At 43.4% G+C, this 26,240-nt stretch overlaps 1 protein-coding gene and 1 non-coding gene across 3 annotated transcripts in view; one reads left to right on the forward strand and one right to left on the reverse strand.

Annotated features, from left to right (window-relative positions):
- eme1 (essential meiotic structure-specific endonuclease 1) overlaps positions 1 to 26,240 on the forward strand; it is a 46,079-nt gene that overhangs the window by 1,853 nt on the left and 17,986 nt on the right. For both annotated transcript variants that reach the window (XM_043714571.1, XM_043714570.1), the window contains exons 2-4: positions 3,018 to 3,959; positions 5,536 to 5,675; positions 24,276 to 24,365. In XM_043714571.1, coding sequence (XP_043570506.1) covers positions 3,059 to 3,959; positions 5,536 to 5,675; positions 24,276 to 24,365 — 1,131 coding nt within the window. In that variant the 5' untranslated portion in view covers positions 3,018 to 3,058. The remainder of the gene's footprint in view (positions 1 to 3,017; positions 3,960 to 5,535; positions 5,676 to 24,275; positions 24,366 to 26,240) is intronic.
- Positions 561 to 634, reverse strand: trnai-aau. Its single transcript has one exon. It is a non-coding gene; the product is annotated as a tRNA-Ile (tRNA).

Genomic DNA, 26,240 nt, shown 5'->3' on the forward strand with positions numbered 1-26,240 from the left:
ACCAGCTGGGCAGTCATGTCTTCACCCTCTTCACTTCACTCAACCTCCTTGTCAAAGAGTCCTGAGCTGAAGCCTCACTCTTCGATCTAAACTTCCTTAGACCCTTTTTGTGTGGCACATCTGTGGACTCTTAATTAAGGTTAGAGGAGGAGGGAGGGAGGGAGACCCTACTTTGTAGGACCTGGGGTTTAGAACACACCCACTCTAATAGTAATCACTTACCTTCCCGACCGGCTTTGCGCTCCGTCAGAACTTCCGCCCAGCTCCCGCCGCTCTCTGTTGCAAAAAGACCGTTGGCGTCAAGGTAAGTTCTTTATATCGTAATCACTTCCCGACCGGCTTTGCGCTCCGTCTGAACTTCCGCCCAGCTCCCGCCGCTGTCTGTTGCGAAAAGACCGTTGGCGTCGAGGTAAGTTTTTTATATAGTAATCACTTACCTTCCCGACCGGCTTTGTGCTCCATCTGAACTTCCGCCCAGCTCCCGCCGCTCTCTGTTGCGAAAGGCTTAAAAGCCACGGCAAACACTGACACAGCCCTGCTAACGACAGAAGCGCCTCACATGGTCAGTGCGGGGATTGAACCCATGACCTTGGCGTTATTAGCACCACGCTCTAACCAGCTGAGCTAACCGACCAACACATGTTGTGTTGAACTGGGGTGGACAAAGCTAAAAATCATACAACACTATGTTTAGTCCAACAGGTTTTATTTGGAAGTACAAGCTTTCGGAGCGCTGCTCCTTTATCAGGTAGCTAGTGGAGCAGGATCATAGGACACAGAATTTATAGCAAAAGTTCATAGTATCATACACTGATGCGATATATTGAACAAACCTAGAAACACACATATACACACACGCTTACGTTCACACATTCTTTCTGTCATGCGTGCGTGCACGCGCACACACACATATATACAAGTCTATGGAGTCAATTTGCATTTGCAGACGCATTCTATTTTGTTCAAAAAACGTCCAATCTATAAGCAGTCATTATCTTTAATGCATTGTCTGAGCTGAGATGTCACTTTTTTTAATAAAACCTTAAGTTATCTCGGGAACGTGACTTGGAAGAAATTCTGGGAGTTACACATTAATGAATCGAAACCTGCAACCCAATGTAAAAGATGAAAGACTTAACAGCAATCTAAGTTTGTTCAATATATCGCATCAGTGTGTGACAGTGTGGTCTTTTGCTATAAAGTCTGTGTCCTATGATCCTACTCCACTAGCTTATTGATGAAGGAGCAGCGCTTCATATCTTATACTTCCAAATAAAAGTGTTGGACTATAACAGCTATGTTGACAATGGGCATGTTTTCAGTTTCAAAGATTTTGACAGAGAGAGAGCATGGAATAAAAATTTTAGCAGTGTGTACAAAGAAAGTAATGTCTCCCAGAGGAAGTGGTGGAGATGGGTACAATTACATTTGAAAAGAATCCGAATGGGTATATGAATGGGAAGCTTTATAGGGATATGGGCCAAATACTAGCAAATGGGATTGAGTCAGATGGGGTGTCTGGTCGGCATGAGTGTGTTGTACCAAAGGGTCTGTTTCTGTGCTGTATGACTCTATGGAGTATTGCTTCCAGTTTCAGGTCAAAGATTGCCATGAGATATGCCTTTATTAGATTCTCTACAGTATGGAAACAGACCCTTCGGCCCAACAAGTCCACACCGACCCTCCGAAGAATAACCCACCCAGACCCATTATCCTACCCTATATTTACCCCTAACTAAGGCACCTAACATTATGGGCAATTTAGCACATCTTTGGATTGTGGGAGGAAACCGGAGCGCCCAGAGGAAACCCACGCAGACACTGGGAGAATGTGCAAACTCCACGCAGACAGTCACCTGAGGCTGGAATCGAACCCGGGTCCCTGGCACTGCGAGACAGCAGTGCTAACCACTGTGCCGCCTAACTAACTAGCTGTCTCTTAACTAATCTGGAAGATTAATCCTGTCGTAGCTGGGACTGGGAGAAGGAATGACTGAAGGTTTTCAGTTGAGGACTTCTTTGAAAACAAAGAAACAATTTTGAAACAAAACACATTGTTTAAAAAATGCAGCAGATCTGGCAACATCTGTGGAGAGAAAGCAGAGTTAACATTTCAGGTCCTGTGACCATTCTTCAGAATTGGTCTTAGCTAGAAATAGGTTGATATAGTATATGCTGAAGATGGGGAGGGAAGAGAAGAGTAAGTGATAGGTGGAGATGGAGCCCAGTGAGAGAGAAAAACAGTTGGGCAGACAAAGGAATGGGTAAAGGTCAGTCTTTTAAACAGCGTCAAGACAATGAATTTGAGGAGGAAGCAGAATTGCTACCAGTTGGCAAACCAAAAGATGAGCGCCTTGACAGATCTCGTGTAGGTAGTGCCACTGGAAGTAATTATAGTATCTGAGATGCTACCTTCCCTGAGATTTGCATAAGTCATGTTAAACCATTTCATCATCACAATATTTCTTTATCAAAAAACTATTAGTGAAGCCCCGAAAATTTTCTTCTGGTTATAATATATATATTTTTTATTTCTTTACATAAAAAAACAAGATAAATTGATTATTGTATCCTTTTTGTAATTTCCAATGTAATACTGCACCTTCCATATTAAATATCCTCACAGCTTCCTTTCAGCTTGACATCAGTACTGTTTTTAGTTTTTAGAACATGATCAATCCACTTCTTGGTTACCTGGATTGTGATTGAAAACTTGTTTGGTGGAATTAAAGTCCATGGGACTGTTCTCATGGCAAAGGGAAAAGTTTACCACCATTGGTCATGTGTGGAGGCTGAGGCAATTCTGGGTTAGAATAGAGAGTACATTATTGTATTTCTAATATGTGCTGGATGTTGCTGATACTGATGATTGGTGCCTGTATTCTATTGTTATTATTTTATGTATATATTCTGTTGTCTTGTACCAAATCATTTTTTCACCTTGAGCAGCACAAAACCCATCAGGAATTGTGTAAATTTCTATATTTATGTTGCTGTTATTTTTTTTTCTATTTGAGGTACGAAAGCTTGCTGTTAATGGGGATGCTATGGTTTAACGATGGAAGAAGAAACTAGTGACACAGATTTAAATAACGATTCATTTGAGCTGCCAGTTTTCAGCTTTACTGGCCTTCGAAACCACACAGCCTATGATGGTGCATTTGATTTCAAGCACAGAACTCCAGAACATACAAACTCAATTGTTATAGAAGGTTCAGACTCTGAAAATTGTGACCATCCATTGTCCAAAACTGGCTGTTCTCAGACAAATCTTAGCCACTCTGTTAAATGCTTGCCTAAAGAAGTGGTAACAATTGTGAGTAGTGAGAGTGATTGTGATGAGGATCTTATTATCTCTCTAGCAGAGAGACTGAAAAGAAAGCTTACTAGAAACCAAAATGTGAATTCTAACCACTCAACTTGTAAATCTAGTCAAGAAAAGTCCAACCCTAACTCTTCCGTTGAGGCTTCAATTCCGAGTAATCCTCAACTTAGCCAAGGTGATTCTGAAATTAAGGAGACGGAAATTGCTCAGCTCAGTGAAGGCCAAGGCACAGAAACTGTTTATATTAGACGGAAAGCTTTTCCTTCACGTTGTACATGGGACATTTCAGATTCGGATGAGGGAGATGAAGCGCGTGTGTGGCAGCCAACAACATCACATATTCCAGATTCAAATTCAGCTCAACTGTGTGGTAGGAATGCACCATCCTCTACAAAAACAGCATCAGATTTATCCCATCCACAGAAAAAACTGAAAAGGAATGTAGCAGAAATAGAAAATGCTCGATCAGAGGCACTGAGAAAGCAGCAAGAAAGAGAGCAACGGCGAGCAGAAAAAGAAAATATTCGGCAGCAGAAAGAAGAGGAAAAAATGATGAGAAAGGAGTTAGCTGAGATTGAGAAAATGTTCAGGCCAGGGGAATGTCTCAAATACATGCTAGTCTGCATTGATCCAGGTGAGTGTTTTAAAAACATTTTAGATTACAGATTAGATTACATTACAGTGTGGAAACAGGCCCTTCGGCCCAACAAGTCCACACCGACCCGCCGAAGGGCAACCCACCCATACCCCTAACCTAACACTACGGGCAATTTAGTATGGCCAATTCACCTGACCTGCACATCTTTGGACTGTGGGAGGAAACCGGAGCACCCGGAGGAAACCCACGCAGACACGGGGAGAACGTGCAAACTCCACACAGTCAGTCGCCTGAGGCGGGAATTGAACCCCGGATTCTGGCGCTGTGAGGCAGCAGTGCTAACCACTGAGCTACTGTGCCACCCCTTTTAAACCCCTTTTAATTGTGCTAGCCTCCTCCATTTCCTCTGGCAGCTCATTCCATGCATGCACCACCCTCTACATGAAAAAGTTGCCCCTGAGGTCTGTTTTATATCTTCTCCCCTCTACCTAAATCTATGCCTTGTAATTATGGACTCCTCCATCCCTATCTATTTACCCTAGCCATGCCCCTCATTATTTTATAAATCTTTAAGGTCACCCCTCAGCCTCCGAAATGCCAGGGAAAACAGCGCCAGCCTGTTCAGCTTCTCCCTATAGTTCAAATTCTGCAGCCCTGGCAACATCCTTGTAAATCTTTTCCATCTCTTCATCCTTCTGTCAAATGAGAACAGGTTCTCCCATTCTACTTTTCCTGGATTCATAGTCATTTTAATCATCCCACATACATGCTTTTACTCCTTAGCTTGGCTTCTCCAATTATTATCTGGTTGGTTTCTTGAACCCCTTCCGACATCAGGTCAGATGAATTCAAACTTCAGTCATCTGCATGATATGAGATGTTTCTTGGTGTCTATGCATGCCTGTCAGTCACTGAATTTAATTTCAAAACCTTTTCTTCATTCATCAATTCCTCTGCAAACTTGTTTGCCCATACCTTCTACTCGTTGGTTTGTACCCTCAATCAGTGAACCATTATGAGTTGAGTGCACGTCTAACCTTGCAACTCCAAATTATTGTTCATTTATTCTCCTTCCACCTTCACTCCCATTTCACCATTGTTGGCTGAGGTGTGGTATCATAAAATCTTTGCATATGGAATTATTTTTCTAATCTGTGCAGCTTGCTATTATTTCTTGTATTCAAAAATCTCAATCTGTCTGTACATATCGCTTCCCTCACTTTCCCTAAAATTGCATGTCAGTTTTACCTCATCCTTGGTGATCTCTTTGGGGCATTTTGCTATTTTAGAAGTACTATTGAAATTCCACTTACTACCTTTGATGCTTTGAACATAGTTTTGTTAATCACTGTGAACAGTGGATCCAATATAGATATGCCTGCGTTCTTGAGGGCTCTCCCAAAATTGTGAGTTAGACACAGACACATCTTTTGATTTTTGTCCCCATTTATTTTCTGATCTAATTGATACCATACCTACCTCTGACTCGAAAGGTGAAATCTCTTCTTAAGACTTAAATATATAAGGTTGGTTGACACATCAGTGCTACACTAGGAAGCCTTACAGTTGCTGCCACTCACATGTGTCATATATTATCTGTTTTGTTACACAGGGCTGCTTCAGGTAGATGGTGGTGGACAACTGCTGAGCACTCTACAGACAATGGAGGTTAAGTGTATAATAGAAAATCAGACTGTTCCTCATAGTGTGACCTGGAGGAGAAGACAGGCTTGTATTGCAGGGCAGCTGATGGTATGTGGTATTCTTTTGTTCTCAAGAAAGTTGGCTGGGGTTGGAAAAGTTGAATTGTTGACGTTCCCTTCAGGACTGAGGGTTTTGGTGGCACAATTTGTGCTCTCAGGCTGTGAAAAATCCTAGGATATTACTGATGGAACAGAAAAGTTTTCCCTGTCTCTATGGCCAACATTTATCCTTCAACCAACTTTGAAATCTGAGATCTGAAACAAAAACTCAGAATGCTGAAGAAACTCAGCACGTCTGCCAGGATCTGTGGTGAGACAGGGTAGTTCACATTTCAATTTCAATGACTGATCGTTGCTAAGAAAAGGTGGTATTTATGCTGAGGGTAGATGTTGGGGCTGGGTGTGCTGAGCCACCGCCAGTGAGGGGCCACCACTACATATGCATTCCCCTCCCTTGTTATCATTTCGTAGGGACTGTTCCCTCTGGTACAGCCTGGTCCACTCCTCCTCCGTTGTCCCACTGCATTTGCTCATGCAATCATAACATTTGCCCATTTAACTCCTTCCTCCTTGCTATCCAAGGCTTCAGACACACCTTCCAAGTGATGCTGCAATTTGGCAGCTCTTTATTCAGCCTAGTCTACCGTACTCCCTGCTCTATGTGGTCTGCTGTACGCTGGGGAGATGAAATGTTGTTCAAGAAATTCTCCAGACTCAGACCTTAAGCATTGACAAAGTTTATTACGTGGTACCATGGGAAGCACACCTGTCCATAAAAAACAGATTGGTGTAACTTCAAAGTGTTATAGAATACAAGGGTTGATATAGTGCATAAAATGGTGAACTAACAGTTGCTCGATCAGTCACAGAACCACAAGATAGTTACTGATGGCCTTTCCTGAAGAAGGGCTTATGCCCGAAACGTCGATTCTCCTGTTCCCTGGATGCTGCCTGACCTGCTGCGCTTTTCCAGCAACACATTTTCAGCTATGTTAACCTACACCAGACAAAGCTGAGGTTTTGCCAAAATTATGCATTAATGAGCTATTGTTGCTCATTAATCAATGCACACAATCAATGCACACTACATTCGCATGCTGATTAGCATGTGTCGACAGATAAATAGTTCATGAGTTATGTGGGAAAAGCAGAGTTTCTCAGAGCTAAGGCTATCTTAGAGCAATGGGCAAAACCAAGGCAAATGCAGTACCATGACTGACTAAAAGATGGCTGCAAACAAGCAGTCCAGCAAAAAAAAACTCCCACAATCCTTCCTTTTTGATCATAAGATCAAAGCAGCAGGTCAGAATTATCTGCAAAAGGGGGAATGTAGCTGGAGTCTAGGGGAGTATCCGGTGGTGGAGGCTCAGAAACAAAAGGGTACTCCTCGGTATTCGGGTAAGGGATTTCCGCAAGGGGAATCTTAACCAACTGGGACTGAGGGTAGTAATAGCGAGCCAAAGCTTGGGCAACACTGTCATAGAGATGTACAGCATGGAAACAGACCCTTCGGTCCAACCCGTCCATGCCAACCAGATATCCCAACCCAATCTAATCCCACCTGCCAGCACCTGGTCCATATCCCGCCAAACCCTTCCTATTCATATACCCATCCAAATGCCTCTTAAATGTTGCAATTGTACCAACCTCCACCACTTCCTCTGGCAGCTCATTCCATACACGTACCACCCTCTGTGTGAAACAGTTGCCCCTTAGGTCTCTTTTATATCTTTCCCCTCTAACCCTAAACCTATGTCCTCTAGTTCTGGACTCCCTGACCCTTTGCCTATTTACCCTATCCATGCCCCTCGTAATTTTGTAAACCTCTATAAGGTCACCCCTCAGCCTCCGACACTCCGAGGAAACAACCCCAATCTGTTCAGCATCTCCCTACAGCTCAAATCCTCCAACCCTGGCAACATCCTTGTAAATCATTTCTGAACCCTTTCAAGTTTCACAACATCTTTCTGATAGGAAGGAGACCAGAATTGCACATAATATTCCAACAGTGGCCTAACCAATGTCCTGTACAGCCACAACATGACCTCCCAACTCCTGTAGTCAATACTCTGACCAATAAAGGAAAGCATATCAAATGCCTTCTTCACTATCCTATCTACCTGTGACTCCACTTTCAAGGACCTATGAACTTACACTCCAAGGTCTCTTTGTTCAGCAACACTCCCTAGGACCTTACCATTAAGTGGGTAAAAACAAGGACTACAGATGCTGGAAACTAGATTCTGGATTAGAGTGGTGCTGGAAAAGCACAGCAATTCAGGCAGCATCCGAGGAGCAGGAAAATCGACGGTTCGGGCAAATGCCCTTCATTCCTGCCTGAAACGTCGATTTTCCTGCTCCTCGGATATTGCCTGAACTGCTGTGCTTTTCCAGCACCACTCTTACCATTAAGTGTATAAGTGGTGCTAGGATTTGCTTTCCCAAAATGCAGCACCTCGCATTTATCTGAATTAAACTCCATCTGCCACTTCTCAGCCTGTTGGCCCATCTGGTCCAGATCCTGTTGTAACCTGAGGTAACCCTCTTTGCTGTCCACTACACCTCCAGTTTTGGTGTCATCTGCAAACTTACTAACTGTACTCATATGCTTGTTTCCAAATCATTTATGTAAATGACAAAAAGTTGAGGACCCAGCACCGATCCTTGTGGCACTCCACTGGTCACAGGCCTCCAGTCTGAAAAACAACTCTCCACCACCACCCTCTGTCTTCTTCCTTTGATCCAGTTCTGTATCCAAATGGCTAGTTCTCCCTGTATACCATGAGATCTAACCTTGCTAATCAGTCTCCCATGGGGACCCTTGTCGAATGCCTTACTGAAGTCCATATAGATCACATCTACCGCTCTGCCCTCATCAATCCTCTTTTTTACTTTCTCAAAAAACTCAATTAAGTTTTTGAGACATGCTTTCCTAAGCACAAAGCCATGTTGACTATCCCTAATCAGACCTTACCTTTCCAAATACGTGTAAATCCTGTCCCTCAGGATTCCCTCCAACAACTTGCCCACCACTGAGGTCAGGCTCACCAGTCTATAGTTCCCTGGCTTGTCCTTACCACTCTTCTTAAACAGTGGCACCACGTTTGCCAACCTCCAGTCTTCCAGCACCTCACCTGTGACTATCGATGATATAAATATCTCAGCAAGAGGCCCAGCAATCACTTCTGTAGCTTCCCACAGAGTTCTCGGGTACACCTGATCAGGTCCTGGGGACATATCCACCTCTACCCATTTCAAGACATCCAGCACTTCCTCCTCTGTAATGTGGATATTTTGCAAGATGTCACCATCTATTTCCCTACAGTCTATATCTTCCATATCATTTTCCATAGAAGAACTGAGATGACAACGAAAATGACAACAAATATAATGAAGCCCTGCAAGATAGCCTTTCTTAATGGATCGAACCATCACCCATCCAGCTCCACAGATCCCAAGGGGAGCTAGTGTCATGGAGCTTGGAGGCAGCCTACCAAATATGACCGGCAAAGTTGGTAATGCTCTTACTGGCGTCTGGAATATAGGTACAACATTCAGTGCCAATGAGGGCACAAGTACCACCTTTCTCAGCTAGTAAAAGATCTAAGGCCACTCTGATTTGTAGGGTGACAGTGCGAATGGCAACCATCTCCGCACTAAGGGTTGCTGCCATGTCATTCGCTATTTCCTCTAGAACTGAGGCCAATTTTCTGACCTCCGTTGCCAGTAGAGCAGTCCCATAAGAGGGGAAGAGAATTGCAAAGAACTGCTCAGTTTCAGTTATCGCTCTCTTTGTGCGAGGCTTAGGCCATTTGAACGGAGAGCAGTGCGAGTGGTAAATAAAGAGACCACATACCCAAAGATAGCAACTACCAGGTCATGGATAGCTAGGATAGGCTTTGTGGCTGCAAATGAAATAGATGCCATTATAAGAACTCAAGTAATTGTCCCAGGTGGATAAATCGGAGCATCTTTTGTTTTCCAACCACCATTCAGTTATTTTGGATTCACTAAATGGAATGGGTCTCTGTGGGATTCCTCCCTCAGAGTGTATGGGGATATTGGTGCATACCCAGCAGCTAGAGTGGTTAATGTTCTGTGTGTAAATGTAAGGCATGTAAAGAAAAGTATTGACATGCAACTCCTCTGTGATAGAGTTCATCATCCCATCTTCCCTGTTCCGCTCATCATCCCTGTTCCGCTTATGCCCAGTCAGTATCAACAAGGAGCACAGAGATTGAAATAGCGATCAGTCTCCACACGTTGTTGATGGTGGGCAAACTGATGCCTCTGACGTTTTCTGTTGGTGTCCTTTGGGGATGGTGCTGTCTGGCAGCAGGTACTGTATGTCCACTCGGGTCTTCCCTCGACCTTGACTGCAGTCCGGATTACCAGGAGGATGATGTATGGGCCTTTCCACCTAGGAGAAAGCGAATTCTTTTTCAATGATTTTATCATGACATAGTCCCCAGGTTGGAAGGGATGCATTGAATCATCATTAGGTGCGCGAATGGCCCCCTTTACCTGATAATGGTTATGGGTAATCATCTTAGAGTGCTTTGACATAATCCAGAAGAGCTTCCTGTGTCAAGAGTAATGCTGTATCCACAGGACATTTAGGAGGTCTTGCCCCTGTAGGCATTGGTCTTCCCATCAGGGCCTCACATGGGGTAAGATTTGTGGTTCTGTTTGACCTGGTTTCTTATGGTAGACAGGGTTAAGGGTAGGGCTTCTAGCCAAGGAAGGCCCATATCTTGTGTGATCTTTGTCAAAGTAGTTTTAAGGGTACCAGGCATCCGTTCCATTATGCCTGAGGACTGGGGCTGATAGGGAATATGGTATCTCCATGCGATATCTAGTGCTTTACTAACATTGTCTGTGACTGCTGTGGTAAAGTGAGTGCCTCTGTCACTGTTAATGCTGCCTGGAATTCAAAACATAGGGATCACATCCTTCATGAGGCATTTGGCCACTGTTCTAGCATCATCTTTCCTGGTTGGGAAGGCTCCTACCCATTTAGAAAATATATTGACAATTACCAACATGTGCTTAAAAACCCTGTTTAGCTGGCATGTGAATGAAATCAATTTGTAAATGATTAAAGGGTCTGTCAGGGACTGGCCAATGATCATACTTGGCTAAAGGTTTAGCATTATTATTTTAGACATTAGACATTTTGATACTTGTGCTTGTGCTGCTGCTGCACAGCCCAGTGTGTACCAAGTTTGTCATACTGCATGGATCATCCCTGCTTTTCCTGCATGGCCGACCCCATGGGTGGCCAGTGCAAGAACATGCAAGTAGGCTTTAGGGCAAATGAACCTTCCGTCAGGGTCACCATTAGCCCTAAAGAGGATTCCTTAGTTCCTATGCAGGCGTGTTGAGGCGTGTTGCTGTGCTGCCCGTATCCCGTCTACTAGATCTACAGATCTTTGTTGCTTCCTCTGCCTTTGGAGCTTGTAGTCCCCATACAGTGGGAGCAAATGCTGCTTGTCTAGCAGCTTGGTCAGCGCAAACACTTTCTCAGGTGATTGGGTTGTCAGTGATGGCATGCGCGGTGCACTTTATCACAGCTATGGCAGAGGGGAGCATAACAGCCTGTAAAAGATTGTTGATAAGCAGGGCATGCTGCAAGGGCCTTCCAAAAGGGGTAACAAATCCTCTGTTTCCACAAGGTTCCAAACTCGTGTACCCTTCCAAAGGCATGTTTGGAGTTGGTGTAAATGTTAACAGACCTTTTGTCAGCAAGGATACAGGCTCTGGTAAGGGCAAACAATTTGGCTGCCTGCGCAGAAGTTCCTTCCAGCAGCGCAGTGGATTAATCCATTTCAAGAGATGTGCATATCGCATGGCCAGCTAGCATGAGGTGATCTGAGGGCTGAAAAAAGAAGCTGTCTGTGAAAGGATCATGTCTGGGTTCTCTAACGGAGTTTCAGAGAGGTCGGGGTGCGGGGTAACAATCTCTTGGACTACATGCAGACAATCATGGTCCTTTGCTGGGGAATCCTGTATAACAGGGAGGAGGGTGATGGGCTTTAAAGTGGGGTTGCGGTGAAGCTTAAGATTAGTGCGAGAAAGTAGGACAACCTCTTAACGAGTTGTCTTTGATGCTGTAAAATGCTGAGTCGCTGTGGAATTAAGTAGCAGGGAAACTGAATGAGGAACGAAAACTGTCCAAGGATAATGAAATACAATAGGGGTGGACTTTTCTACCATTACACGGGCAGCTGCCACAGCTCATAAACAGGCATTCCCCTTACAGATGGTAACTGTACAGAGTAAAAGGCTATAGGGCGCCGGAGATCCCCATACATTTGTGTAAGAATGCTGGCTGCATATCCCTCCTTTTCATAAACATAAACCTGAAAAGGCTGCATGTAGTCAAGGATACCCAGAGCAGGTGCTGAGGTTAAACACCATTTAAGTTCCTTAAAGGCGTGTTCCATTTCATGTGTGGTTCACCTGGATTGGCTGGTTTGGCGAGGATGCCTGGCGGAGAGGCACATCAATAACTTGATAGCCTGGTATCCAATGTCTACAATAATTCACTGTGCCCAAAAAAAGGACAAAACCTCCGTTCATGTAGTGGGAGGAGAGTTTTTTTAAGAAGTTGAGGAGAGCAAGTTGATATTTATTGAGAGAGATTTTGATTCTTTACAAAATTACAAGAAAAATAACAATTTGAGAGTATAATGTTACGACATGAAGTAAACCTTCCTGCTTAATTTAAACCAACAGCACAGAAAAGGTTTATCCCATGCAGTAATCTGTGAAAATTTGAGAGGCCAAGAACTATTTAAAGTGAAAGTAACAACTTTATTTCTTAAAGTATAACAGAGAATAATTAACTAACAACTATTTACTAATTTCTCTAACTATCTTTTACCTTCCCCTTCAACAATACTAGTCTGATAAAACCCCGATTAAGATTTACCAAAAATTCAAGTTTTTAAAACCAGCCAGTTGTCGAATCTTTTATTTGGAACTTCCTGTGTTTTCTTTTCTTCTTCTTAGGGATTATGCTTCACAGGTCATGGAGAGCTATTAAGAGAGCTATATTTCAGGCAGTCTCACCATGCTGGTGGCGTGGCAGTTCTCCCCTCAACTGTTTAATTTTCCCTGGTCTTATACCCCAAAACATTGGATTGTGTCATTGACAATCTTAAAAGCCAGCATATAAATTCAAACTTGATTGGAGTTTGGTAATTTTTCAGGATATATTTTAGACAATTTGGCCTAATTCAAATCTGTTTTGATGTTTCCAGGCAACACAGCGAATCTAGCTTTCAACCTAGTGTTAGATTGTTACCTTATTGACAATACTTGGTGCTGTCAGGTAGTTCTGTTAGCTTTTAACTCTCTTAAAGGTACAGTACATCCACATTTTCCTAACAATAATAACAATAAACTAACTTCTACTTTACTTTACAAAACAAAATAATTACCCAGAGAGAAAGTGAGGGCTGCAGATGCTGGAGATCAGAGCTGAAAATGTGTTGCTGGAAAAGCGCAGCGGGTCAGGCAGCATCCAAGGAACAGGAGAATCGATGTTTCGGGCATAAGCCCTTCTTCAGGAATGAGGAAAGTGTGTCCAGCAGGCTTAGTCTGCTGGACACACTTTCCTCATTCCTGAAGAAGGGCTTATGCCCAAAACGTCGATTCTCCTGTTCCTTGGATGCTGCCTGACCCGCTGCGCTTTTCCAGCAACACATTTTCAGCCAAAATAATTACTCATACTACTTTTCAATAAATAATTAAACAAAATAAATTAAATTACGCCACTCAGCGCAACCCTACCAAAGCTCTCCATCATCGGGAGCATCAGTTGGCATACCTGTATTTATTCGGGATTCTGCCTCTCAGAGCACCCGGCTGATAAGACCCAGGTTTCGTGGCTAAACAAAGGCCCTAATTAATATAGCTGACAAGTCTGTTTCTATTTGGTCCAGAAGGGGCCACCACGTCTTATTAAAAAAGTTCTGTTTTTTGGTGCACTGTACCTGTAAGGAAGTCTTGGGGGACACGTTCCGTAACTAACCTATACCGTCCCAATAGGCCCGAGGACTTTCCGAGATCCAACTCATCAATGTTCGTCCTCACACAATATTTAAGAATATTAAACAGCTTCTTCCCATGCTCATCTAAAGAATTTAGATTCAGCAGGCCCAAGAGAAGAGATACCACATCTACCTTGACTTCGGCCCCCAGGACTCCCTCCAAAACACTTGCTATAGCACTCCCAGTACTTGAAAAGCTTGTGGCACAAGCACAAACAATGGGGAAGAGTGCCAGATAGACCCTGTGAAGAACTTTAAGCTGTATAGCCTGTGTTCTACTATTGAGATCTTTGTCACCTTCTCCCAAATGTCCTCCCATACCTCTGAGATCTCCACTCCCAATTCTTGCGCCCAGACCCCGCAGAGCCGTTGAATATCTTTTGAGGCGCCACCTCCCAGTAAATGGTTGAAGATGCTAATCGGGAGAGTACCAGTCGTCTGAAACACTCTCCTCTCTGCATCAGACCTTTTAGGGTCAACCAGCAGTGTGGTCATTTTCTGGACAAAGTCCCTGATCTGAATTTAATGAAAGAGATCCCTGCTGGGTAATTGATATTTGCAGTCCAACTGATCAAAGAACATGGTCAAGATTAGAGTGGTGCTGGAAAAGCACAGGAGGTCAGGCAGCATCCGAGGACCAGGAAAATCAATGTTTCGGGCAGGAGCCCTTCATCAGGAATGAGGCTGGGAGCCTGTCGGGTGGAGAGATAAATGGGAGGCGGGTGCGGCTGGGGAGAAGATAGCTAAGAGTGCAATAGGTGGACATCATGACCTCCTCAAATAAGTCTCCCAGACAAGACACTCCCTTGGACACCCATAACCTAAAACCAGAATCCATCAACCCTGGCCAAAATCCTGGCATTACTACTACAGATGTGTTAAAGGAGGTTTTATATAAACTGCCCTTGCTTTGTTGATTGTTCTCCACGCTTTAACTGTATTAATGACACTCATTTATAGGTTAGAGTATTAAATACAGGAGTTTGGGAGGTCATGTTACGGTTGTACAGGACATTGGTTAGGGAACTTTTGGAATATTACGTGCAATTCTGGTCTCCTTCCTATCGGAAGCATGCTGTGAAATTTGAAAAGGTTCAGAAAAGATTTACAAGGATGTTGCCAGGGTTGGAGGATTTGAGCTGTAGGGAGAGGTTGAATAAGCTGGGGCTGTTTTCCATGGAGCGTCGGAGCCTGAGGGGTGACCTTATAGAGGTTTACAAAATTATGATGGGCATGGATAGGATAAATAGACAAAGTCTTTTCCCTGGGATGGAGAGTCCAGAACTAGAGGGCATAGGTTTAAGGTGAGAGGGGAAAGATATAAAAGAGACCTAAGGGGCAACTTTTTCACACAGAGGGTGGTACGTGTATGGAATGAGCTGCCAGAGGAAGTGGCGGAGGCTGGTACAATTACAACGTTTAACAGACATCTGGATGAGTTTTTAAATAGGAATGGTTTGGAGGGATATGGGCCAGGTGCTGGCAAGTCGGACTAGATTAGGTTGGGATATCTGGTCAGCATGGACAAGTTGGACTGAAGGGTCTGTTTCCGTGCTGTACAACTCTGTAACTGTGCTCATCTTATCCATAAACAACAAATTAATAAGGGGACGTTTTGCCTGGGGGGCCTTAATATCCAGCCATATTGACCTCGGACCATGACAAGCCCAATCGTTCACAAAGGGAGCTTATTTGATATCTCTTAAAATCTGGAAGGTCTACCCCCCCCATTCCCTGGGGAAGCTGCAATTTGGTAGGCTTAATGAGAGGCCACCTGTGACACCAAATAAAAGAATCGAGCCAACCCTTAAGTCTCCTCAATGTTTGCCTAGGCAACATCAGAGGGAGCATTCGCATGGGATATAATAAGCAAGGAAGATCATTCAGGGAGGAGAGAGTTTAACAATGGCTGCGATGCGATCTTCAGACAGTGCAAAAGCTTGTGGCCCAAATATTGTGCTGTCTTTTGGCAGAGCTGCATCTTTTCAACAGACCTTATGTCCATTCTGAGCCAGGCAGGAGAACATTGCAACAGTGTCATATATGTAGGCAGGTGAATTGGAGGCCAATAAGAAATTATCAGCATGTTGAACCAAGGTGCTTTTACATGGCAGGTGTAGATCTTTCAGGGTCTAGTGTACTGCACAGGCCTATACAATGGGGGCTGTCTGTGTACCATTGGGGAAGCCGTGCCCATGTATATTGGTGGCCGCTGTAAGTAAAAGCCAAAAGGTACTGGCTATCTGGTGACAATTTAATGGAGAAAAAGGTCGCATAGAGGTCAATGACAGAAGAAACAAGTGGCAGCAGCAGGGAGGCTAGTAAGGATGGCATTGGTGTCAGGCCCCACTAAGGAGCAGGGAACAACAGAGGCATTGACTACCCTGAAGTCCTGCACAAATCTCCACAGTCCTGGTTTTCCTCGCTTAGGAATAGGGAGGATAGGAGTTGCAGGTGCTAGTGGTAGGCACCAAGATGCCTTGCTGGAGGAGGGAATCAATAACTGGTTTTATACCTTTGGCAGCTGATGACATATTGTACTGTCTAATAGAGGGTAGGATGGTCCCATGTTTCACAGTGACCGTATGAGGCGGAGCCAAAAGGACTAGACCTGTGTCCTTGGAGTGCTGTGCCCATAATGATGAGCAATAAGGGACTACCATAGGAGGGGGAGAATGATGGGGTCTGCAAAGTAAAGGTTATATCTTTGGATGAGGGAAAACAACATACACAAATCTCCTGCCCTAAGCGGGCAATCTGCATGGAGTCGGGATCTGCAGGATCCAGGGGTTGAAATTCCTTCGGAAGTAAATGTAATCATATAAATCACTAAACCAATACATTTGTATCCTTCATTAGAAACAGTCAGGTAGAGGAAAAGTCTCTGGCTATCGACTGTATCCATGCCTCTCATTACCTTGTAGACCTCAATCAGGTCACCTGTCTTCCTCCTTCTCTCCAGAGAGAAAAATCCGAGCTTAGTCAACCTCTCTTTGTAAGACAAGCCCTCCAGTCCAGGCAGCATCCTGGTAAACATTCTTTGCACCCTCTCCATAGCCTCTGCATCTTTCCTATAATAGGGCGACCAGAACTGGACACAATATTCCAAGTGTGGTCTCACCAGGGTTTTGTAGAGCTGTAGCAAAACCTCGCGGCTCTTAAACTTAATCCCCTGTTAATGAAAGCCAAAACAACATAAGCTTTCTTAACAACCCTATCCACTTGGGTGCAACTTTGAGGGATCTATGCACTTGAACACAAAGATTCCTCTCTTCCTCCACACTGCCAAGAATCCTGTCTTTAATCTTACATTCAGCATTGAAGTTTGACCTTCCAAAATGCATCACTTCACATTTATCCAGGTTGAACTCCATCAGCCATTTCTCAGCTGAGCTCTGCATCCTGTCTATGTTGCGCTGCAGTCTGCAAAAGCTCTCGATACTATCAACGGCACCTCGAACCTTTGTGTCATCAGCAAATGTACTAACCCGCCTCTTCATCTGAGTCATTTATAAAAACTACAAAGATCGGAAGCCCTGCAGGACATCACTCGCCACTGACCTCCAGGCAGAATAGTTTCCATCTACAACCACTCTCTGCCTTCTGTCAGCCAACCAATTCTGAATCCAGAGAGCCAAATCTCCCTCTATCCAATACCTCCTGACTTTATGAATGAGCCTACCGTGGGGAACCTTATCAAATGCCTTGCTGAAGTCCATACGCACCACATCCACTGCCGGACCTTTGTCTACCTGTCCCATCACTTTCTCAAAGAACTCAATAAGATTTGTGAGGCATGACCTGCCCCTCTCAAAGCCAGGCTGACTGCTTTTAATCATGCTATGCTTTTCCAAATAGTCATAAATCCTATCCCTCAGAATTCTTTCCAAAACCTTGCTGACCACAGATGTAAGACTGACTGATCTGTAATTGCCAGGGATTTCCTTATTACCCGTCTTGAAAAGAGGAACAACATTCGCCTCCCTCCAATCCTCTGGTACGACTCCCGTGGAGAGTGAGGAAGCAAAGATCTTTGCCAGCGGCTTAGCTACCTCCTTTTTTGCTTCCCGGAGCAACCTAGGATAAAACTGGTCTGGCCCTGGGGACTTAACACTCTTAATGTGTGCCAAAATTTCCAGCACATGAACTTCCTCAATCTCGATCTGTTCAAGCCAGTTTCCTGGCTCCTCAAAGTTCTAATTCACAACAAGGTCCCTTTCCTTATTGAAAACCGAGGGAAAAAAATTCATTTAGGGCTTCCCCCATCTGCTCAGACTCCACGCACAAGTTCCCTATGCTCTCCCTGACAGGCCATACCTTCTCCCTGATCATTCTCTTATTTCTCATGTATGAGTAAAATGCCTTTGGGCTCTCCCTAATCCTTCCTGCCAAGCCTTTTTTTGTCCCCTCCTGGCACTCTTTAATCCATTTTTGAGCCCCTTTCTAGTAAGCCTGTAAACCTCTAAATCTGTGCTAGATCCTTGCTTCTTCCACCTTACCTAAGCTGCCTTCTCCCTTTTGACGAGAAGCTCCTCTGTTCTTGTCATCCAAGGCTCCTTAATCTTACCCCTTCTTGCCTGTCTCAGAGGAACAAATTTATGCGTCACTCGCAACAACTGCTCCTTAAACAGTTTCCGCATATCTGTTGTGCCCTTTCTGCAGAACAGTTGCTCTCAATCTGTATTTCCCAACTCCTGTTGGGAAGTTCTCCTCAGGGGGAAGCAATAGTTAAAAGTTTTGCTGAAACAATGATGTACCATAAATTTTAAAATGTGTCTGTCTGCTCAGACTGAATGCTGCAGCTGGGTTTTGGGCTGCTACCTCTATTCAATATCAATGTCCTCTTAATTGCACTGCTTATCTGTTCATGACTCATGTGAAACGTATGGGTTGACAGATATGAGGGCTGTAAACTGTACTGCTTTTATGCTATACATGGAGGTTCCTAAGCTAAAACAAAGAGGTTGATGAAACTTCTGTGTGGTCTGGGAACTTTTTGAGTCAACTTAAGGATACTGAGGGATATAGGCTGGTGGGGCAGAAGGTGGGGACCCAGAGGATGAAAGGTTGTCGGGTGGCTGACTGTAATCTTTATTTTTAGGGGGCTGATGCCTTTTTGCAACTACTTTACATTTATCTGCTGTAAGTCTGTCTATGTGTATTCCCTGCAACAACTGCAGCTAGTTCCTTAATAATCCTTTGGTTATTTCTGCCTTTATAGCCCAATTGAGTACTTCCTTAAGTTATTTCCGACTGGCAACCAGTAGGGTCTCCTACCTTACTTTTGCATCAAACATTTTTACCGTGGCGTTTCTGTGTCTTTTTTCGAGGGGAGAAATGGACGTGGGCCATCCTTGTCAGTGGGACATGATTTAGTTATCCCAGGTCCGGCCCATCTTTCTTACATTTTCGAAGTCATTGACTCCATCGTTGCTTCCTCCGTTCCAAAGCGTGGATCTATGATCTGTGGAGAAATGAATTTTAAAAAACACACAAAGACAAACAATACAAAGACTGGCGTCATTGTCAATCCCTCAAAGTCATCTTAAAATGATTTCTGTTCTACGGCAGCGGCCTATCCTGTCCTGTCTTGGCTCAGTGTCTTTCTCTAACTTGGGATCAGCCTGTCGACTGAGGTTAGGATCACGCAGGCAACCGCTTTATAAAAAGAATACTTTAGGTTTACTCAGGATCCTGTAAATAAGGGCTCCTGCTGACTAACGCCAGAAATTCTCCAGACTCAGACCTTGAGCATTGACAAAATTTATTACATGGCACCATGCGAAGCACACCTGTCCATAAGAAATGGATCGGTGTAACTTCAAAACATTACAGAATACAACGGTTTATATAAAACGGTGAGCTGACAGTTCAATCAGACACAGAATCACAAGATAGTTGCTAGGTGGCCTATGTGAACATACACCAGACAAAGCTGAGGTCTTGCCAAAGCTATACATCAATGAGTTATTGTTCAACAGTCCTTGAATCAACGCACATTGCATTCGCACGCTGATTAGCCTGTGTCGACAGATAAGCAGTTCATGAGTGATGTGGGAAAAGCAGAATTTCTCATAACTAAGGCCACCTAAGGGCAAAGGGCCAAACAAGGCAAAAGCAGTGCCATGCATGATTAAAAAATGGCTACAAACAGGCAGTCTAGCAAAAAAACCTTCCATGAACGTAGATTAGGTGACTGCTTTGCAGAGCGCATACATTTTGTTAATAAGAATGACCCCATGCTTCTAGTTGTCGGACACTTCAATGCACCACTGTGCTCTCTGGAAAACATTTCTGTCTCAGGCTTGTGCCAGTGCTCTAGCGAGGCTATTGATCGCAAGCTGGAAGAACAACATCTCATCATCCGCTTGGGGACCTTGCAGATTTCAGGACTTAATATTGAGCTCAATAATTTTAGAGCCTGAGCAACATCTTCCATGACATTTAACCATCCCTACACCTTAGGATCTGTCATGACAAAGCTGCTTTCAGCCAACCCATTTCACCTACTCATTGTCCCCATTTTGAGCTTTTCTCCTATCCATGCTTACTGTCAAACATCCCTTTTGTCTGCTTAGCTTTCTTTCTCTGGATGCGCTGTGTCCGCACTTATCTGTTCACTCATTTCCCCCCATCTCCTCCTCTTCGCTCCCTTCCGCCTCAAATTTCCCAGGAGCATAAATTCCATCCTTTACTAACTATTATCAGATCTGAAGAACAGTCAGTGTATTTGAATGTGAACTGTGCTTTTTCCCCACAAATGCTGCCAGATCTGCAGACTTTCACAGCAATTTCTGTTTTTCATTATAATGTTATCAGATTGCTGTTTGTGGGTTTTACTCTGTACAAGAGTGATTGTATTTCAAAGTACTTCACTGGCTGTGAATCACCTGGAGATGTCCTAAGGGTGTGCAAGGTGTGAAATGCTACTATTTTAGTTTTGGTTCTTGTTAAATAATGATGTCACGACCTCCCCAACTCAAAAGGTGTGGGTTCTTGATTGATACTCCATAGATCTTCATTTGTGAAATTAAATTGAGATGAGATTCCTTTCCTTTGAAAATCCTGTTATTATTTCAATATCCAATCAAAAAGCATGGAGTATCCCACCCAGTGCTCATCACTCAACAGACATCACACAAAATCATATTGTGAATCCACTCAAAGGATATGCTGCATTTGAGAGTTTGAAAGGCATGCATTTGAAAGGCATTTGATAACCTTTTTGAAACATCCATTCTCAGGATGTGTGTAACACTAGCAAAGCAGTGTTATTACCTATGTATAATTAGCCTGGCAAGCATAGAATCAGTGTGGAATGTGGGACTGGAATCAATGTAGGCCCGAACAAATTGGAATGTCAAGTTCCCCTTCCCCAAAGATTAATGAACCAGTTAAGACTAAATGTTTTGTAAAGGAAGTTTGATGGAACAGTGCCTTACCCTCATTCACTTTTATTCAAGCTTTCATTTCTATTAGAAATGCTAATAACTATAAAGTTAACATCAGCTGTAATTTGTGAGAAGCATGCTTTCACCTTTCAATCATGGAATTTCAGTGTCCCATTAATATATATTAGCAATGCCTAGTGTGATTTTGAAGCTGTTGTGATCTTTAGCATACATTGTTTACTGCTTGTATAGAGACTTATGAATATCCCAATTAGAAAGATTAAGTACATGAAATCTTGTTTCTCCCGTCTTAACTCCTGCCTGCAGTAATGTATGGTAGGGAAGAGTTGAGGGGCACAGGCAGCTCTTTCTTACCTCAGGTTGGTGGGCATGCTTTATCTACGACATGTCAATGTATTTGACAGGGAGGTTTGATCTCCACACAGGCACCATCTGGAGAACTTTTGGATTAAGGTCAGGTTTTACCTCCTTACTACTCACAGGCCTATGGGTATCAAAGCCAAATAGAATCGGGTAGTCTAAGCTAGAAAATAAAAAAAATTCCATCTAGCCAGGGCTTAAATGTAGAATTATTTTGGTCTGCAAAGTTACAACACCAGAGGTGCAGTCAACTCGCAGTGCTGAAGGTTAGTTTCTGGTCTATATGGCTGTCTAAAGTGTAACATGCTGTGGATTGTGTTTACTCATTGAGGCAGTGTGCAAGGTATCATCTCTGTGCCTAGATCTAAGATGCATTGCAAGTTTTTGAGACAGTAGTTCAATTTTGCCAGTCTAGCCTCATAACATCTCCCTTCTTGCCCTCCATTTTGAGAAAGCCAAGCAAAAAAATCCACAAAAGACCATTAGCCAAAATTAGGAAACCTCCATCAAGGATTTCTCTGGCACTGAAAAATGATCAGACAAGGCTGAGAATACACCAGCCCATTTAGCTGGCTTCTTCCTTCTTATGTGATCTCATAGTTTCCCAACAAAATGTGTCTTAAAACCCTCTTGAAGATGTGGAACAATGTCAAGCCTCACTCCACCTTAGGAATGTTGTTTCCCAAGTTGATTATGCTTGGCTTTCTCATTTTGAATGAGTTTAGTCCTAACATCACAAATCATTCCCCCCCCCCCCCTTTGTGTTGTTGAAGCCCTTAATGATCTTAAGAGAAAGGTCAATCAGGATCACTCTTGGTCTGCACATCTCTTGTGCTCCAAATCTTTTGTTTAAGTTACTTAATACAGCCCAGGACTCAGGTCATTGTGGCCAAACACACAGGCAGGGAGCTAGACCTTTTAGGGACCAGTCAGGACTCCTTCAATTGTTTGTCCATTCTGGTACCATAAACCCACTGATACTTCATCTAACTAATTATCTAGCGAGAGGTCATCTTGGTAGATTACTTCACATTTTAACCACTTCCAAGTGTATTTCTGATCTTGAATCTATTGATCCTGTATCTCCAGGTGCTGCTTTAATCTGCTTTTTTTTCTTAAGATCCCAAGGAGCACAATATTGTCTAATATAAAAATCGTATAACTGTTATCTCAAGCAGATATAAACAGAAGGTAGAACCCAGTGCACATTCCTGTGGGGTCTCACTCATTGTCATGTCCTGCTGGGAAAAGTTCAAAGTTATAGCATCCTTTGCTTAATCTCCTTTAAATTTATGATCCACCTTCCAACTTTTGAACTTCTATAAGACACTGGTTAGACTTCAAATGAATTATTGTGTACAGTTCCTGGCCCCTAAACTATTGGAAGGATACAAATGTATTGGCAAGAGAACAGAGAAAGTTTACGAGAATAATTCTAGGATGAGACTCTTCAGTTATAAAAAAAGATTGGAGAAATTGGGACTGCTTTCCTTGGAGAGGAGTAGGCTAGTAAGGGATGAGATAGAAGTATTCAAAATCATGAGTTGTCTGGATGGAATGGATGGAGAGAAACCATTTATATTCAGGTTTAAAACCAGAGGGCACAGTTTTATAGTATTTAGCAAAGAAACCGCCTTTCCCCCCCACAACTTCTCGCTGTATGTCATCAACTGAACTGCCTGGAAGTGTGATGGAATTGTGGGTTCAATTTAAGTATTCAAGAGGGCATTAGATGATTATTTGGAGAGAAATGGTTTTCAGAGATTTAGGAAAAGGATACTAACAGTAGGTGAAAATTTTCAGCGCGCCATTGCAGACCCCAATGGATTGAATGATCTCTTTCTAAATTGCAGTATTTTTGTGATTCTGTGATTTACCTTCACATCCACTCAAAATCATATGTTTTCTTGCAGGAATTACACTATCAAAAATAAGACGGGGTTTAATATGCAAGTTTAATGGCCACCACAACTACTTAGACACTACCAAGTCCCACGTGGATGTTCAATGACCTTGGACTATTGCCTGATTATTTTTTATTACTTCTGTTATTGGTCTGAAATTTCCTTCTCTAGTCCTGCAATCACCTCCATTTTGACTCCTCAGTTCTCCATTCCACATTTTCCAATTGACCTAATCCCATTTTCCCCCAAAGTTGAGATCTTGAAGATTCCTTATTCCATGGCTTTACTGCCTGCAATTCCATGGCTTTTAAAACTTAGATTATTTTGTGCTTCTCTTTTATTCTTTTGAACCTAACTATCAGCTTGTCCTTTGGCTTCAGCACTTTAGTTTGATTTCTTGGTAATGAAAATTAAAACCTCATTGAATGGTTGAAATTTATGTATAAAGGCAAAGTAAAGTGCATTCTGAAAATCTGAACCAAACAGAGAATGCTGGAGAAACTCAGGTCTGGCAGTATCTATGGAGAGAGAAACACCATTAACGTTTTGAGTCTGGTATGACTCTTCAATAATGTGTGTATAGCCTGTGTATTACTGCTGTTGTGGTTCTGTTTGCCGAGCTGGAAATTTGTGTTGCAGACATTTCATCCCCTGTCTAGGTGACATCCTCAGTGCTCAGTGCCTCCTGCGAAATGCTTCTGTGTTGTTTCCTCCGGCATTTATAGTGGTTTGTCTCTGCCATTTCCAGTTGTCAGTTCCAGCTGTCCGCTGTAGTGGCTGGTATATTGGGTCCAGGTCGATGTGTTTGTTGATAGTGATTACTACTGTATTGATGCAATCTGTGTAGCAAGACTATTACATGTAACTTGCTTTTATTCTTTGTAAATAAAATGTCTCCTGGAAACTATCTTAACAGAATGAAAAGACTGACTGGGTGGAGGAGCTTCATGTTTTGATCTATATTCCACTGGAAAAGTTTGTATCTATGGTTTACAACTATAAAAAGGTAACATTGCAAATTAAAAATGTATACATTTTCTTCCTGTGTTTCAGCCCTCTGACACCTGGTTTCACTAAATATTTCCCAAAGTAAAATTGCTGGTGGTTTTCCAAAATTCATTGTTTTAATATTTAGAATCAGTTTCTTTGTAATTTTTACCTTAAACAGAAACCCCTCTCATTTAAAATCATGCCCAGTTATACCTTTATTCACCAGTATCTCCTGTAATTTCCTGTGAGAAGGGCTAGTAGCAACTTTCAAAGGTGGCCTAATGAAGAAACAAAATCTTGGGCTTTGTACCTGCTCTGTATCAAGACAGCTGATGTGTCAGGGGTCTCCAAGGCTAGGAAGGAGGGGATAAAAACAGTCAGCTTCTCACTCTCAGGTCATATAACTTCTGATAGCAAATACATATGTGAGCACTGAGTGAAGATTGGGTTAGGCTATAATTTCTGTCTTGATGTGTGACCTGTTGACACTTTCTGGCTGGGGTCACAGCTGAACAGAGGCCATTTGGGTGGTGTATCAGCAGCTGACCAGTTGTGAATGAAGCATAACATCACTTGAGTCAATGAGAAAAGAAGCCTGCTCTCAGCCTCTTGCAGCAATAGCAAATTCAGGTTTCAGTCCTTTTTGGGAGAGAGAATTTCTAACCCATTCTAACTCCCTTCTCTGATGCAGCTTTAAAAATCAGAATGCACTTCAAAACAAAATGTAAAGAAAACTGCCATCCCTAAATATATTGATGGAACTTCCTCACACCAAAGATGACTGCCAAACTTTCCTTCTCTATCTGGCCAAATTTGCATTCGGCATCAGCCCAAGTCCGGGAAGCATAGGCTATCGGCCATTACTCTCTGTTGAGCCATTGGTGAGTTAACATTACCCCGATACTTTTCGGAGAGACATCGCATGTCAGCACTACCTCTCACTTTGGATCTGAATGGCCAACACCTTTGATGACGATAGCTGCTTTTTCACTTCCCAAAAGTGATAGATACAGAACAGAAGTCAGAGGTAGTTTCTTTACTCAGACACTAGTAGGGGCAATGCCTGCAACATTACGAAGACCTCAAAGCCCTCCGCTTCTTCCTTTCCTGCCGAACCAACCAGTACCCTTCCACTGACACCCTCCTTCGAATGACTGAACTGGTCCTCACTCTGAACAACTTCCCTTTCCAATCCTCCCACTTCCTCCAAACCAAAGGAGTAGCCATGGGCACCCACATGGGCCCCAGCTATGCCTGCCTCTTTGTTGGATATGTGGAACAGTCCATCTTCTGCAGCTACACTAGCACCAACTCCACCTTTTCCTCCGCTACATCGATGACTGTATCGGCGCTATCTCGTGCTCCCACGAGGAGGTTGAACGGTTCATCCACTTTACTAACACCTTCCACCCCGACCTCAAATTTACCTGGACCATCTCAGACTCCTCCCTCCCCTTCCTCGACCTCTCCATTTCTATCTTGGACGACCGACTCAACACGGACGTTTACTATAAACTGACCGACTCCCACAGCTACCTAGATTACACCTCCTCTCACCCTCCCCCCTGTAAAAACGCCATCCCATATTCCCAATTCCTTCGCCTTCACTGCATCTGCTCCCAGGAGGAACAATTCCAATACCAAACAACCCAGATGGCTTCCTTCTTCAAAGACCGCAATTTCCCCTCAGACGTGGTTTAAGATACTCTCCACCGCATCTCCTCCACTTCCCGCTCCTCGGCCCTTGAACCCCTCCCCTCCAATCGCCACCAGGACAGAACCCCACTGGTCCTCACCTACCACGCCACCAACCTCCAGATACATCGCATCATTCTTGGTCATTTCCGCCACTTCCAAACAGACCCCACCACCAAGGATATATTTCCCTCCC

This window comes from Chiloscyllium plagiosum, chromosome 24, assembly GCF_004010195.1.
Source record: "Chiloscyllium plagiosum isolate BGI_BamShark_2017 chromosome 24, ASM401019v2, whole genome shotgun sequence".
Taxonomy (NCBI): Eukaryota; Metazoa; Chordata; class Chondrichthyes; order Orectolobiformes; family Hemiscylliidae; genus Chiloscyllium; species Chiloscyllium plagiosum.